This window comes from Pituophis catenifer, unplaced genomic scaffold, assembly GCF_029215685.1.
Source record: "Pituophis catenifer annectens isolate HBS135680 unplaced genomic scaffold, rPitCat1.0.hap2 SCAF_15, whole genome shotgun sequence".
Taxonomy (NCBI): domain Eukaryota; kingdom Metazoa; phylum Chordata; class Lepidosauria; order Squamata; family Colubridae; genus Pituophis; species Pituophis catenifer.
In genome coordinates, this window is record NW_027256895.1 from 13612638 (window position 1) to 13628722 (window position 16085).

At 48.1% G+C, this 16085-nt stretch overlaps 1 protein-coding gene across 1 annotated transcript in view; it reads right to left on the reverse strand.

The window, feature by feature from the left end:
- The window catches only part of LOC139324390 (uncharacterized), a 43505-nt gene extending 27420 nt beyond the window's left edge, over positions 1-16085 (reverse strand). Inside the window, exons 1-7 of the mRNA XM_070954101.1 lie at positions 15911-16085; positions 13737-13864; positions 10085-10228; positions 8442-8516; positions 5500-5670; positions 2922-3018; positions 303-526 (exon numbers count right to left, since the gene is read on the reverse strand). Coding sequence (XP_070810202.1) covers positions 303-526; positions 2922-3018; positions 5500-5670; positions 8442-8516; positions 10085-10228; positions 13737-13864; positions 15911-16085 — 1014 coding nt within the window. The remainder of the gene's footprint in view (positions 1-302; positions 527-2921; positions 3019-5499; positions 5671-8441; positions 8517-10084; positions 10229-13736; positions 13865-15910) is intronic.

Below are 16085 nucleotides of genomic sequence, written 5' to 3' on the forward strand. Positions count from 1 at the left end.
CTCCCTCCCTTTCTTTCCCTTCCTTTCTCTTTTTTCCCTTCCCTTCCTTCCTCCCTCCCTCCCTCCCTGTCTCTCTCCCTCCCTCCCTTCTTTCCCTCCCCTCCCCTTTCCTTCATTTTCCCTTCTTTCCCTTCCCTTCTTCCTTCCTTCCTCCCTCCCTCCCTAAGCTTCTTGGATGAGAAGTGAAACGGCTTCCAGGGGAAACAAAGTCCAGTTGCCTTTTGAAAAAGCGCCTTTGGGACATGTTGTCCGAAAGGGTGACGTCCATCCCCAGGGAAAGGACCTCCGCGCCCAGCACTGACCTCTGTGATTCCTCCCAGAGCTCCAATGGGTACTGTGATGCTGATGAAGTGCATGTCGGTCAGGAAGCTGTAGCCATTCCGTACAATGGTGCTCCTATCAATTCTGCGCCCATCCACGCCCATCTCGATGGTCTCATCTTCAAACTGAAGGGGGAAGGCCACCAGCGCCGGCATGATCCGTGGCGAAGTCCAGCGCAAAGCGCTGGCGGTGAAAGTGGGAGGGTCTGCAGGAGAAGTAAGCTGAATGTGTGTGGGGTCGATAAGAAGACGATCGATCCTTTTGGGGGGGACGACACACCTGTAAAAGAGCCTTCGTGGCGCAGCAGACTAAAGTGCTGTTAAGTAGCACCAGCTGCCTGCAATTACTGCAAGTTCAAATCTCACCAGGCTCAAGGTTGACTCAGCCTTCCATCCTTTCGAGGTAGGTAAAATGAGGACCCGGATTGTTGGGGGCAATAAGCTGACTTTGTATAAAAAAGAACACCGCTTGGGGGGGCCAAAAGCGCTATTAAGCAGGTATATATAAAAGTATGAAGGCTATCGCTTAATGCATTGTAAGCCGTCCTGAGTCTCCGAAGAAGGGCGGCATATAAATCGAACCAATAAATAAATAAATAATTTGGGGTAGGTGTTACAGGTGGTCTCAATAAAACCCTGCCAGGAAGGCCTCGGATTAGAAAGCGGTGTGGACCCTTTGCGTGGTGTTTTGGTTTGTCAGTATTTTGGTTGCTTGTTTCTCTTTTTAGAGTATCTATATCACGGGTGTCAAAACTCAAGGCCCGTGGACCAGATCCGGCTAATGGGGTGCTTAAATCTGGCCTGCAGGGCCGGCTTGGGAATATCAAAGAACTGGCCCACGGTGCCTCGGCCGCTGAGAATGGGCCAAAAACAAACCAAAAATAGGCCGCATGGCCTGTTTTTGGCCTCCAGCAGCACTCTTCCAGCCGAAAACGGGCTGCGCGGTGTGGCCTCAGGAGGCCTGTTTTCGGCCCATTTTCAGCCAGCAGAATGCTGCAGGCAGCCATGGAGGGCGAAAATGAGGTGTGGCATGCAGCCCCTCCCACCGTACCCCATTTTGGTTGGTAAAGTGCTGCAGGAGGCATCGATCCTGTTCTGTACCACCACTCTCCTCCACCGCCAGTCCGCGGCAGAGAAATGCAATGTTGATCCGGTCCTCAAAGAAATCCAGTTTGACACCCCTGATATATCACTTTGTTTTTATATTCTGTTAGCTTGTAAGTCATGACAGATGGATGGATGGATGGATGGATGGATGGATGGATGGATGGATGGAAGGTAGGGAAGAAGGAAGGGAAGGAGGGAGGGTGTCAGGTTTTCAGGCTGTCTTCAAACAAATTGCATCGCAAATAAAGTCTTTTATAAAACAAACTTCCATTTTATTAAGCACAGCACTTTTTACACCGACTCGTTGCAGCCGGCACTGACGTGCCGACCCAAAACCCCTCCTCTTCCTTCCCCCACTCCTCTGCATTCATTGGCCATCTTCCCAATTATTCACCCCTAATCTACTGCTCCAATTCAAAAAATTTTCCCCCTCCCATCCATCTCCTAGGGGACATTATCTCCAGAGGAAATAAGTAGGTGAAAGGCAACCGTCCCGTTGCAGACGCCTGCGTTCTCCTTCTTATGTCAGCACTAGGATAAATACATCTTGACATGCTGACAGAGGGAGAAAAAAAAGGAAAAGTTGGAAGAAGGGTTGAAAAGAGAGAGGAAGGGAAGGGAAAGAAAGAAAGGGAGGGAGGGAAAAAGAGGGAGATGGGAAGAAATAGGAAAGAAGGAAAAGCAGGAGGAAGGTAGGAAAGAAAGACAGAAGGAAGGGTGGAAAGAGGGATGGAGTGAAGGAAGGAAAGAGAGGGAGGGAGATAGGAAGGAAAAGGAAGGAAGGAAAAGAGAGAGAAAGGGAGGAAAGAAGGAAAAGTGGGAAGGAAGGAGGGAGGGAAGGAGGGAGGGAAGGAGGAAGGGAGGGAGGGAGGGAGGGAAAGAGGTGATGGGTGATGGGAAGAAATAGGAAGGAAGGAGAAGAGCCTAATGCTGGGAAAGATTGAGAGCAAAGGAAGAAGAGGACGACAGAGAATGAGATGGCTGGATGAGGTCACCGAAGCAGCTGGTGTGAGCTTAAATGGACTCCAGAGGATGGTAGAGGACAGGAAGGCCTGAAGGAATGTTGTCCATGGGGTCGCAATGGGTCGGACATGACTTCGCGACTAACAACAACAACAAAAGGAAGGAAGGAAGGAAGGAAGGAGGAAGGGAGGGAGGGAGGGAGGAAAAGCAGGAGGAAAGGAGGAAAGAAAGAAGGAAGGTAGGATGGATGGATGGAAAGACAGAGGGATGGTGGGAGGGAAGGAGATAGAAGAAAAAGGAAGGAAGGAAGGAAGGAAGGAAGGAAGGAAGGAAGGAAGGAAGGAAGGAAGGAAGAAGAAGAGAAAGAGATAGGGAGGGATGAGAGAGGATGGAAGAAAGAGTAGAACGAGGAAGGAAAAGAGTAAGGGAAGGAAGGAAGGCTCAATCACAATGCACAATTTAAGGATGAAAGCACCATATTCTCATCTATTAACTACCGTATCAAGTAAACAAGGAAAGCAAGTGACTCACTGATAGGACAAGCCACAGCAGTATCTACTATTAGGATCATCCAGGCCTGTTTATAGAAGATCGTGGCTCGGGCCACTTCCACTTCCAAGCCCTGCACCTACAGTGGAAGGAACAGCCAAGAGGCAGAGTTTATCCCGGTGCTAACACCTCGCAACTCAGATCAGATGAACATTTTATACCTTGGTTGAGGCTTTTGCCCCGTTTTACGACCTTTTCTTTCCACGGTTGTTAAGAGAATCACTGCGGGCGGTTAAGTTAGTCACACCGTCGCTTGGTGACTCGGCTTCCCCATTGACTTTTGCTCATCCGAAGGTCACATGCAACCGTCATGGATACATGCCAGTTGCCAAGCCTCCAAATGTTCATCGCGTGATCACGGGGAATGCCATAAGTGTGAAAAATGGCCGTAAGTCCCTTTTTTCAGTGCCATTATACCTTCGACAGGGATGGACTGCTGGGGGTTCGTAGGGGTTTGGGAGAACCTCTAGCTAAGATTCTGTGCAGTTTGGAGAACCCCCAAATCCCACTCCTGGCTGGCCCCACCCACCCCGCTCCTCCCAGGAGTCCCCTTGCGGCCCGTATTGGATGCAGGTAAGTGCAGGGCACATGCGGGGACTCGGGGAGGCACAAAACGGGCCTACTGGAAGTTCGGATAGGCCTCCGGAGCCTGGGGAGGCCGCTTTCACCCTCCCGGAGGCTTGAGGAAAGCCTCCGGAGCCCGGGGAGGGCAAAAACGCCCCGCCCCCCAACATGATGCAGTAGGCCGACTAGGCTATGCCCACCATGGCCACGCCCACCAAGGCAGTGAACCCCTTGTTAAAATTTTTGAAGCCCACCCCTGACCTTCGAAGGCCACTAAACAAACGGATATAATGCAAGTACTATCTGGACACGACAATCTGTGTGTCACTTCATCGCTGGAAGCCTAACCTATGGTCAACTGAAACATGGTTTGATCACAAAATACCTCGAACCATAAACTAACCATGTCACAGTCATACAGCAAGATGGACCAGCCACCTGTTAACGTTATTTGTTGTGTGAACCAAACCAGGGGTGGGCTGCTGGGGGTTTGCGGGGGTTTGGGATAACCTCTAACTAAGATTCTGTGCAGTTTGGAGAACCCCCAAATCCCACCTCTGGCTGGCCCCACCCGCCCCGCTCCACCTCTCCCAGGACTCTCCAAGCAGACCGTTTTGGATGCAGGTAAGTGCAGGGCGCACACGGAGGCTCAGGGAAGGTGAAAAATGGGCCTACCGGAAGTTCGGGAAGGCCAGAAACTGGCCTGTTTCCGGCCTCCGGAGGGCCTCCGGAGTTTGGGGAGGCCATTTTCACCCTCCTGGAAGCTTGAGGAAAGCCTCCGGAGCCCGGAGAGGACAAATCCCCCCCTCTGCTATGGTGGAGGAGGCCAACTAGGCCACGTCCACCATGGCCACATCCACCCAGCAACCGGGGAGAGAACCCCTTGCTAATTTTTTTTAAAAAAATAATCTTTATTTACATTTCAGTTAAAAAGAAAAGACAACACAACATAAAGTGACACACAAAAAACAATACAACAATAAACATACGTACTTCCATATAGTACCTTAATGAACAAATATTCGGTACTATAATTCTAAATTATATTCCGGAGAAGACAGAACAGCTTATATACCTTAATACATCAATTAGGTCTATCCGACCTCACTTATCCTATATAATAAAAATTTCTCATTAAATACCATTCCTTATCTAATGTGGGTTATAGTTTCCTCTTTTCTAACCATTTATAGAATTTGTCCCAAGCTAAACCTACTTGTGTTTGCTCTCTATCCTTTAATTTTTTAGTTAGCATATCTGCTTCCGCACATTCTAAAATTTTTTTTTTATAATAGCCTCCTCTGTTGGGATATTTTGATTTTTCCAGAGTTGAGCATACGTCAGTCTCGCCGCTGTAATGATATGTAGTGCCAAATACCATAAGTCCCTTTTTATATTTTCCGGCTTAACACCAAGCAGGCATGTCTCTGGTCGCCAATCGATTTTTAACATTAAGATCTCATTGAGCCATTTTTTTATTTCCCCCCAAAATATCACTGCTTTCGGACACATCCACCACTGGTGGCAATAGGTGCCATGTTCCCATCCGCATTTCCAACAATCCGCCAACTGCCCAGAGAACATTTTAGCTAGTCTAGGAGGCAGGTGCCACCTGTATATCATTTTATAGATATTTTCTTTATAGGCCGTGGATACTACTAATTTCATATTATCCCACCAAATCTCTTGCCATTTATCTAAGTGTATTGGATACCCAAAATTTTTCCCCCAAGCGATCATGGAATCTTTGACTATTTCCTCACCTATCTCTATTTTCATGAGCAGTTTATAAGTTTTTGAAATCATGCCTTTTTCTTGGCGCATCAAGATTTTATCTAGCTCTTGTAGGTCGCTCTTGCTAAAATTTTTGAAGCCCACCCATGAACCAAACCAGAGTCAGTTTTGCAATCTCTCAATGCTCAGCTTCTATCTCAGCCACCTCTCTGCCACCAGACCTGAAGTTCTGAACCTTAGCAAAGCTTGGACCTTCTCTTACCGTAGCCACTTCGGTCTGCTGGGTGCCGTAAGGGGTGCGGAAGAGAACACGGGTGGCTGTAGTATTGAAGCCGTAGCCCATGTCGTAAGCTTGGGTAGCCATCATGTCCTGAACGGAACCATTTTGGAAATGGAAAACTACTTGCCAGACTTGGTTCATAGCCCCTTGGGCCTGCAAGGACAAACACAGGTGAGAGTGAGGGAAGAAAAAAAGGAGACATTCAGAGACCCAGGATCCTGCTTGAGGCTTAAAAAGTGCTTATGAAGAAAATGTGGCTCTAGATGTTTTGAAGGTGCAATATTTGCAGAATTGTGTTTCATGCTGCGTTCATCAAATGCAACGCTTGTTCTGTTGAAATAAGGGAGAATTAATGGCGTGCTACATATTATTCTAGGACCGTGATGGCGAACCTATGGCACGTGTGCCACAGGTGGCACGCGGAGCCATATCTGTGGGCACGCAAGCGTTGCCCTAACTCAGCTCCAGCGTGCATGTGTGGGCCGGCCAGCTGATTTTCAGGCCTTCCGGGCCCACCAGAAGTTGGGAAGTGGGCCGTTTCCGGCCTCCGGAGGGCATCCGGGGTGTGTGTGTGTAAGGCTGTTTTTGCCCTCCCCAGGCTCCAAGAAAGCCTCTGGAGCCTGCGGAGAGCAAAAAACGGGCCTACCGGGCTCACCTTTTTGCTGACACGTTGCACATGCATGTGCGGGGGGGCGGGGGTGGGGGCATTGAATTATGGGTGTGTGCACAACCCCCCCAAGCTCCCCCCACTTTTGGCACCCGACGGCGAAAAGGTTAGCCATCGCTGTTCTAGGACAAGGGTTGGCAAACTTAAAACACTCAAAGAGTCATTTAGACTCATTTCCCACAGAAAAGAAAACACCGGGAGTCACAAAACCCTTCCTGTGCCTGACTATTTCCTGAGCGGCCAGAGAATTAGCATATGTAGTTGAATTAAACGTTCTGTTTTCTTCTGAAACTTTTATTTTCTTGGATTTGTTGGCCTACCAGCGATCAAAAAGCGCAATAAATCATGTGCAGGAGGGTATCACACATTGGGGGCTGTGATGCATATTTTGAGCGACAGGGAGCCGCAGCAGAGGGATGAAAGAGCCACATGCAGCTCCAGAGCCGCGGGTTACTGACTTCTGTTCTAGGAGATACAAGTTTTTATGAAGTTTCCGAAGAGCCGCGGTGGCGCAGTGGTTAGAGTGCAGTCCTGCAGGCTACTTCTGCTGACTGCCGGCTGCCTGCAATTTGGCAGATCGACTCTCACCAGGCTCAAGCTTAACTCAGCCTTCCATCCTTCTGAGGTTGGTAAAATGAGGACCCAGATTGTTGGGGGCAAATATCCTGACTCTGTAAATGGCTTAGAGAGTCCTGTAAAGCACTGTGAAGCAGTATATAAGTCTAAGTGCTATTGCTATTCCTGCCAGGAAGTTCATGGATCAGTGAAGCCACCAATATACCAGTAGATGCTGTGGAGCCTGAGACATCTGGAGACAGATGTTGTGAAGCTAAGGCAGCTGCCAGAACCAAAGATGTCTCCTTCTCACTCGTCCACAGCTATTTCTAACTCCAAAGCCAGAATCCTGACACAAGATAACTGTAGTGGTATCTTTCCAGGCAAAGGAAAAATGAGACCTTCTCTAAATCAAGTATCCTAAAGAAGTATAAACGCCATCTTCCCAAATTTCCCACCCACCCCATTGCTGAAAATTCTGGAAGTTGAAGTCCCCACACCTGGAGGATCTTGGTGTCTACTTCAGTGTTCCTCAACTTTGAAAACCTGGAGGTGTGTGGACTTCAATTCCCAGAATTCCCCAGCCAGCATCAATTGCACTAAAGAAGAGTGTTGTGGTCCTCCAGCAGCCTGCAGAGCTGGGAGCAGAATCAGACAGTGAGGAGGCTGGGGAGGAACATGGGCCAGTCCTGAAGTCTGGGGAAGGCTCGGACGAGGGCTCTGCATTGGAGGCAGAGATGGGGCCAGGATCATCTGGGAGTTATGCGCGGACTCCGGAGCCTCCAGAGTCGGACAGCAGAGAGGCAGAGGAACAGGAGGAGCCGGTTCCTAGTGTGCACATGCACAGAGCTGCAGAAAGCAAGAACAGCTAAAACAAAAGGGACGACTCGGGAGTAAGGCCTGGAGATGATTGGCCCCTCCCATAAGGCTTAAAAGAGGAGCAAAGGCACGTGGGCCCTTTGCAGGAAAGCAACGTTGTTAATTCTGTTCCCAGTCGGCATCTCTGTTTGATTCTGGACTCCGTGTGGCTTTGCCAAGTAGGTCTTTGGCAGAGTGTCAAGGGAGAGAAAGGTTGATGATTATCCCGGAGGACTTCTTCCGAAGGACTTTTTGCAACTAATTGGGACTCAGCTGTAAATGAACGTAATTCACAGTTGTTGCAATAAAAGAGGTTTTTGGGATTACTTGTGTGTTTTAATGACTCAGGAAGCCTAGGTCACAACAAAAAGTACCAAATTTTCCCTTTCTATTACCCTGTCAGCTGCCGTCTTATACTTGCTTGTGCTTTGCTGCTATGCAGTAACAGACTGCCATGAACTGTGGGGAGGGGGAACGAAGTGGGGAGATGCTTGGGAAAATGAAAGTAAGTGCCTGTGCCTTCTCGAAATGCTGCCTCAAGGTCACCCAGCTGGAAGAAGGAGGGAGCTGCATACTAAACTGCACTTGCGCTGACCTTTATGAAAACATCATTGGTTACACTGGGCAGTAAGAGACATTTAAGGAAGGGAAAAAGTAGAACTTGGGGATTTTGGTTTGCGATTCTCAGTTCTGACCTCGCAATACTGCAATACACTTAGCTTCTAATAAAACTATAGCTTTCTCAACAAATGGAGCCAAGGGTTGTTTCTAATTAGAGGCTTAAATTGTCGCAGGTCTGATATACCCCAATTTTAATCCAACTCTACACCCCCAGCATCCTTACCACAGGCCACACTGCCATCCAATCGTCGTTCAAGGCATCATTCGCTATTCCTGGGACGGCTCGCCGGACAGAAACCTGGAATGAAAGCAACATTAGCAGCTGAATACCCATCTCTCCATCTCTCTCAGAATACAGAATAACACAGTTGGAAGGGACCTTGGAGGTCTTCTAGTCTGACCCCTCAACCAGGAGACCCTAGGCCATATTCCAGACAAATGGTTGTCCTATCGCTTCTTAAAAACCTCCAGTGATGGAGCACCCACAACTCCTGGAGGCACGCTGTTCCAGTGGTTAATTGTTCTCACTTTCAGGAAATTTCTCCTAGTTCTAGGTTGCTTCTCTGCTTGATTAGTTTCTGTCCTGCCTTCAGGTGCTTTAGAGAATAGCTTGACTCTCTCTTCTTTGTGGCAGCCCCTGAGATATTGTTGTGGCCCACCAGCAGCCTGCGCGGATTGTTGCTGATCCCAACGACGAGAAGGCTGGTGTGGTGCTGCGCCCGCAGCCTGTGCAGCTGGCACTTGAGTCAGACAGCGAAGAGGCTGAAGATGTGATGCCAGAGGCAGGGATTCAGTCAGGGCCTGAAGCCTCCAGAAGCTCCTTTAAGTGAAGAGGACGAAGAGGAGGAGCCTCTTCTCGATGCATGGGCGCGCAAAGCTGCCAAAAGGCAGAAGTGGCTCCTCAGGAGGAGGTCTCCTCGAGAGTAAGGCTTGGGGCTAATTGGCCACTTCCTTAGCCTATTTAAGGAGGAACCTCGACTGAAGCAATTTGTAGGGAACAACTTTAGTTCATTCTATTTCACATCTGGATTCTCTGCAAATTGCTTCTGGGCTTTCTGCCAACCTTAGTAAGATTGTGATTACTTTATCATTGGTTTCTTGTAGGTTGTTAAGAAAGTTTATTAACAACCTTTGTTTTGAAAAAGACTGAGTTATTTTAGTAAATTAAGTTTTGTACAAACTTTGTGTGTGCTATGTTCTTTGGGATCCGTAGCTGGGGCAGAACAATAATGTTAAAATATTCATATTTAGTAGCTGGAACAGGGGGTTATACATTATAGTTGATTGGTTGGAGAGTGATGGCTCCCACGTGAGACAATCTGTGCTGCGACTGGTTGCTGTGGAGGGGGCATTTCCCTCCCCCCCGTCTTTTTCTTCGGCGGTCTTTGTATGTTGTTCTGAGATTGACTTCATGGTGTAGTGATGTGCCTGACTATCTTGTTTGCTGTATATAGAGACTCAAAATATATTTATTCATGTCAAACAGGGGTGAAATCCAGCAGGTTCTGACAGGTTCTAGAGAACCGGTAGCGGAAATTTTGAGCAGTTCAGAAAACTGGCAAATACCACCTCTGGCTGGCCCCACTGGGGTGGGAATGGAGGTTTTGCAGTATCCTTCCCCCTGGAGTGGGGAGGGAATGGGGATTTTGCAGTATCCTTCCCCTGCCGCGCCCACCAAGCCACTCCACCAAGCCACACCACACCATGCCTACCAAGCCACGCCCACAGAACTGGTAGTAAAAGAAATCGGATTTCACCACTGATGTCAAATTACCAGTTCCGGTCAGCTTTTTTGACGCCATTCGGACACCTGCTGCGCAGTTCCCTGATAAATAAATTGATAAATTGCGTTTTGATTTTACTCACCTCCATGTAATTTTCCTCACAAACAATCTCACGAGGGCTCCACGGGGCATCGAGGGGACAATTCATGGACACTTCATAAGCAGCAGTTACGTTATCAAGGCTGGTAATTTCCACCTGGAGCCGGATGCTGAAATCCTTGTCAAACTGAGGAAGGGGATTTAAAAAGTATTTGCTGTCACTAAAAAGTCTCAGTTGTGTTGACGAATCCAGCTTTGGAAGCAACCTTAGGGCTGAACGTCTGGATCTATCACTCTTTCCGACTTAGCACACCCAGCTCCCATTAGCTTGAGAACATTGGGAAAAATGAACTCTGGGTTCCTTGGTGCTTTCTGAGCTTGGTGGTTGTTGCACTGATGATGTTACCTAGTTTGGTAATGAAACATCTGCAAGACGACAACCAAGCTCAAAAAGGATCTCATAGTTTAACACCCCTCTTCTAAAAGGAATTTTCCCATTAGGTCCAAGTTCTAATACTTGGATAAGGGACAAAAAAAATTCAAAAGCTTAAGGATGGATGGGGAATGAAAAAGGACGTCTCGCCAGCGACTTTGGCCAAGATGTATCCAAATTCAAATCCAAAATGTTGGAAATGTAAACAGGGACAAGGTACCTTCTTTCACACATGGTGCTCATGCCCCGAAGTGAAAAGATATTCGACGAAGATACAGGAATGGCTGCAGGATTTAACCAAGTGTCAAATAGAACTTAAACTGGAATTGTTTCTCCTGGGGATATTTAGGGCGAAATATAATAGAAAGATAAAATCAGGGGTGAAATGCTCCCGGATCGGACCGGATCGCCCGATCCAGTAGCAATCTTGGCTGGTGGTTTGGCGACCCAGTAGCAACGGCGGAGCATAGCTCCGCCCACCCGGCCAGGTGTCAAAAGGTCTGCGCACTTTACACTTCCAAACCAGTAAACCAGTACCAATAAACCAGTAAACCAGTAAACAAACTTCCAAAGTGGTGTGTACACTTCCAAACCAGTAAGGAAGGTAAGTAGATTTCACCCTTGGATAAAATATTTGATGTGACATATATTAACGGTGGCAAGGATTGCCTTTGCACAGAATTGGAAGAAAGATAGTATACCACCAGAGGGATTAGTAGTTCAAAAAATATTTGATTGCACGGAAATGGACAAACTCACATTAGAGTTAAAGGGAAAGGATGAGTCGGATTATTGTATGAAATATGAAGGCTATTGCTTAACGCACTGTAAGCCACCCTGAGTTTCCGGAGAAGGGCGGCATATAAATCAAATTAAAAAAAAAATTATTACGCGGTATGGGAGAAATGGTATGAATGGATAGATAATAGAAATAAGGAATAGAAATGCAGATAAAGGAATACAATCAGTGGTGGGTTCCTCCTAGTTCCGCCCAGTTCCGCCGAGCTGGTAGCGGTGACAATATGACATCACCGAACTGGTTCTGCCCCCCCGTCCCCTGCCCCCCCTACATTATTCTTACCTTTTATTTGGCCCCCACCCCCAATCTATTGCTGCCTCCTGAGTCCCAGCTGATCAGCTAGAGGGAAAAAAAAACGGTTTAAACTCTTGCTGCGGGGCTGATCGCTGTTAAAACAAATGAGTAGACCAGTGCCTGCAAAAATAAATGGGTAGACCAGTGCCTCCAAAAACAAATGAGTAGACTGGTACAGCTCTGCAAGCAGTTAAAAGCCTGGTAGACCAGTACCTCTGCTAAATCCTAAAGAATTGTCACATGACCATCAAGCTACGCCCACAAAATAAGCCACGCCCACAGAACCGGTAGTAAAAAATTTTAGAACCCACCCCTGAATAGAATGTTTAGAAATACAGTATAATGTATACATTATATTTCTAAACATTCTTTTACATTATTCTAAATACAATGTATTGAATATTGATTCTAGTTGTATGAATAATGTCACAAATCTGTTAAATAAGTAACAGAGATATATAAAGAATAGAATAGAATAGAATAGAATAGAATAGAATAGAATAGAATAGAATAGAATAGAACAAAACAGAACAAAACAGAACAGAACAACAGAGTTGGAGAAAAAGTGCAATAAAAAATAAATAAAGAAAAGAAAGAAAGAAAGAAAAAGGACATCTTAAGAGGAAGCAAAGAGCTCTCTAAAACTTCTCCAGAACTTCAGAAATGCAATCATCACGAGTCAAGCTTGATCTGAGGGCAACTTTTATTTTTATTGGTTTAGCAGGCTTGTAATGACTTACAGGTAGCCCTCAACGTCTTACAACCATGATGGAGCCCAAAATTCCTGTTGCTAAATGAGACGGTTGTTAAGGGAATATTACCCCATTTTATGACCTTCCTAGCCACTGTGGTTAAGTGAATCGCTGCAGTTAAGTTAGTAACATCGTTGTAAAGTGAACCTAGCTTCCCCTCTTGACTTTGTTTGTCAGAAATTCGCGGGACACCGCAACCGTCATAAATATGAGTCGGTTGCCAAACATCCAAATTTTGATAAACATGACCTATGGAAATTCTGCAACAGTCGTAAGTGGTCATAATAAATCCCTTTTTTCAGTGACGTAATCGTTGAACAGTCACTAAAAATGAACTGTTGTTAAGCCGAGCACTTATCTGTATTTATTTTATTATTTATTTATTTGCAATTTATTTGCTGTCTTGTCTCACTGTGGGGTTACTCTAAGCGCAGTGGTGGGTTGCTCCTGGTCCAGCCCGGTTCGGCCGAGCCGGTAGTGGTGACGCTATTACGTCACCGAACCGGTTCTCTTTCTTCGGGAGCTGGGCCCTCCCGCCCGCCCCCGCGTTATTCCGTCCTTATATTTCTTCTTTTTTCGACCAGCTGAGAGGTGCGGCAGAGCGGATTGCCGCACCTCAGCTGGGCAGATTCACAACACGCTTGCGCGAAGCGCACGACCGAAGAGGCGATCGCACGCGAAGCGCACGCGCTAAGAGAACCGGTAGTAAAGCCGGTTAGAACCCACCACTGTCTAAGCGCCCTGCAATAATGAAAAGGAAGAAAATGAAAGGCGTGTCAACACAACAGACATAAAATAATAGAATAAAATAAACAATGATGGAAGAACACAAGACTAGTGCATCATTAGAGGTAAAGGTTCCCCTCACACATATGTGCTAGTCGTTCCCGATTCTAGGGGGTAGTGCTCATCTCCAGAGTGGGGTGAGAATGGAGATTTTACAATATCCTTCCCCCAGGAGTGGGGAGGGAATGGGGATTTTGCAGTATCCTTCCCCTGCCACGCCCACCAAGCCACACCACGCCCACCAAGCCACGCCCACAGAACCGGTAGTAAAAAAAAATGGATTTCACCACTGGCATAAATGGTAAGGAAAAAGGTTGTTTAGAGTTCACGAAAGAGATAAACCAGAGCCACAATTTATATTAAGAAACTTCCTTTTTTTTTCTTATCTGGAGCTAGTCTCCAACCAGTTTTATCTTTTCAATTTAAGAATGTTAAAAGCTATTCTTCCATTCCAATCTGTAATGAGCCCGGACATCATTTTAAAAGAGAGAAAACAAGTTCAACTTCAAATACAAACAACAATATTAGTTCACAAGTTACAAAATCCATGTCGTGTGCCCCCTCATCCCTACAGAATCTGATTTATAACCTCTCCAGCCCAGCTTCAAGCAGGTCAGGGCATAAGTCTTACCACATTGTGGACGGAACAAGCTAGGAATGAGATACGGATTTCCGGGTTTCCATAGAGGTCGACGCCATGGGTGAATCCGCACTGGGTAGCGATGTAATCAGTCACAGAGATACGCTGGCCAAGTTCATCTAAGGAAAGGCAGAAACAAATTCATTTATCCAAGACAGTTCTGTAGCATCTTCCACTCTTGGGGTTCATCATACTATCACAATAGGTATGGTGCAGGGGTGAAATCTAAATTTTTTCCCTACCGGTTCTGTGGACGTGGCTTGGTGGGGGGAGGTGTCCTGTGACTGAGTGGGCGTGGCCAACTCGATGTCACTCACAGCCACGCCCACTCAGTCACAAGACCCCCTCCCATCAAGCCACGGCCACAGAACCGGTAGGGAAAATTTTTTAAATTTCTATTCTGCCAGCGTGTCCTTACCTTTCTCGCGCGGTTCCGCCCACCCGCCTCATTCCCCGCTGCCTGTTCGCCCTTCGCCATGCAGTGTATCTTACTGCTTACCTTTCTCCCGCAGCTGGCTGTCAGGGAAGGAAAGCGCCCCAAAAATACCGGAGTCGCTCACTCTCCTTCTTGAATGAGCCGCTCTGGTCCACACACATCAAACATGCAAGCGCACATCCAACCTGCCGCTGAATTAAATAAACGGTGTGCGCTTGCGCAGCCGGTGCATGGACCAGAGCAGCTCATTCAAGAAGGAGAGTGAGCGTCTCCAGTAACTTTTGGGCGCTTGCCTTCCCTGACAGCCAGCCGCGGGAGAAAGGTGAGACGTAGGATCCCCCGCGTGGCGAAGGGCGAGCAGGCAGCGGCTCCACAGCAAGGCCAGAGTCAGGGAATGGTGCATTTATTTATTTAATTATTTAATTATTTCAATGTATATACCGCCTTTCTCCAACAGGACTCAGGGCGGCGAACAGCCGGAATAAAAACAAGACATACAAAATTTAAAAGCAATTTAAAATAATTAAATATTTTTGGCCGCGATTTAAGAACAAACCCAATTTAAAATCAATTAAAATTTAACCCAAAAAACTGTGGGATCAAGCCAGCCCGGCTAGTTGAAATAAATAAGTTTTCAGGACCTGACGAAAAATCCGGAGGTCTGATATTGTACATATCTCTGGGGGGAGGTTGTTCCAGAGGGCGGGTGCCGCCACAGAGAAGGCTCTCCCCCTGGGGGTCGCCAGCCGACACTGTCTGGCGGACGGCACCCTGAGGAGGCCCACTCTGTGCGAGCGTATTGGCCGGTGGGAGGCTATTGGTGGCAGAAGGCGGTCTTGTAAATACCCCGGCCCTAAGCCATGGAGCACTTGAAAGGTGGTCACCAACACCTTGAAGCGCACCCGGAAGACCACCGGGAGCCAGTGCAGCTCGCGCAGGAGAGGTGTCACATGGGAGCGCCCCGTTGCTCCCATAATCCCCCGCGCGGCCGCATTCTGGACCAGCTGGAGCCTCCAGGTGCACCCCAGGGGGAGCCCCATGTAGAGAGCGTTGCAGTAGTCCAGGCGGTAGGTGACGAGTGCCTGAGTGACCGTGCGTAGGGAGTCCTGATCTAGAAAGGGATGCAACTGGCGTATCAGGCGAACCTGATAAAAAGCCCCCCTGGCCACGGCCATCACATGGTCTTCTAAAGACAGCCGTGCATCCAGGAGGACGCCCAAGTTGCGAGCCCTCTCCGTGGGGGCGAGTGATGGGGCGAGTGGGTGGAGCCCTCTCCGTGGGGGAAATGGGGCGTGTGGGTGGAGCCTCCAGCTGCCATTGCTACCGGTTCTCCAAACCACCGGCCATCATTGCTACCTACTTGCCCGAGCCAGTCCAAACCGGGAGCATTTCACCCCTGGTATGGTGTATGAAAAGAAGGACCAGGGGGGTGACATGATAGCAGTGTCCCAATATCTCAGGGGCTGCCACAAAGAAGGGGGAATCAAGCTATTCTCGAAAGCACCTGAAGGCAGGACAAGAAGCAACGGGTGGAGACTAATCAAGGAGAGAAGCAACCTAGAACTAAGGAGAAATCTCTTGACAGTGTCTATGGAGATTATCAGTCATCCAGGTCCTTGCTGGCGAACCTATGCTACGTGTGCCACAGGTGGCACTCAGCGCCCTCTCTGTGGGCATGGGAGCCGTCACCCCAGTTCAGCTCCACCACGCATGCGCGCGTGCCTCCCACCAGCCAGCTGGTTGGCGGCTCTCTGCCGTGCATATGCAGGGGGCAGGACGCGTGCAGGATGCATATGAGCATACGCGGGACTTGTGCGGGGGCAGACCACATGCGGGGGGCATTCATTGCATTTTGGAGATTTGGCCGCGCACTTTGGGCACTTGGTCCGGAAAAGGTTAGCCAT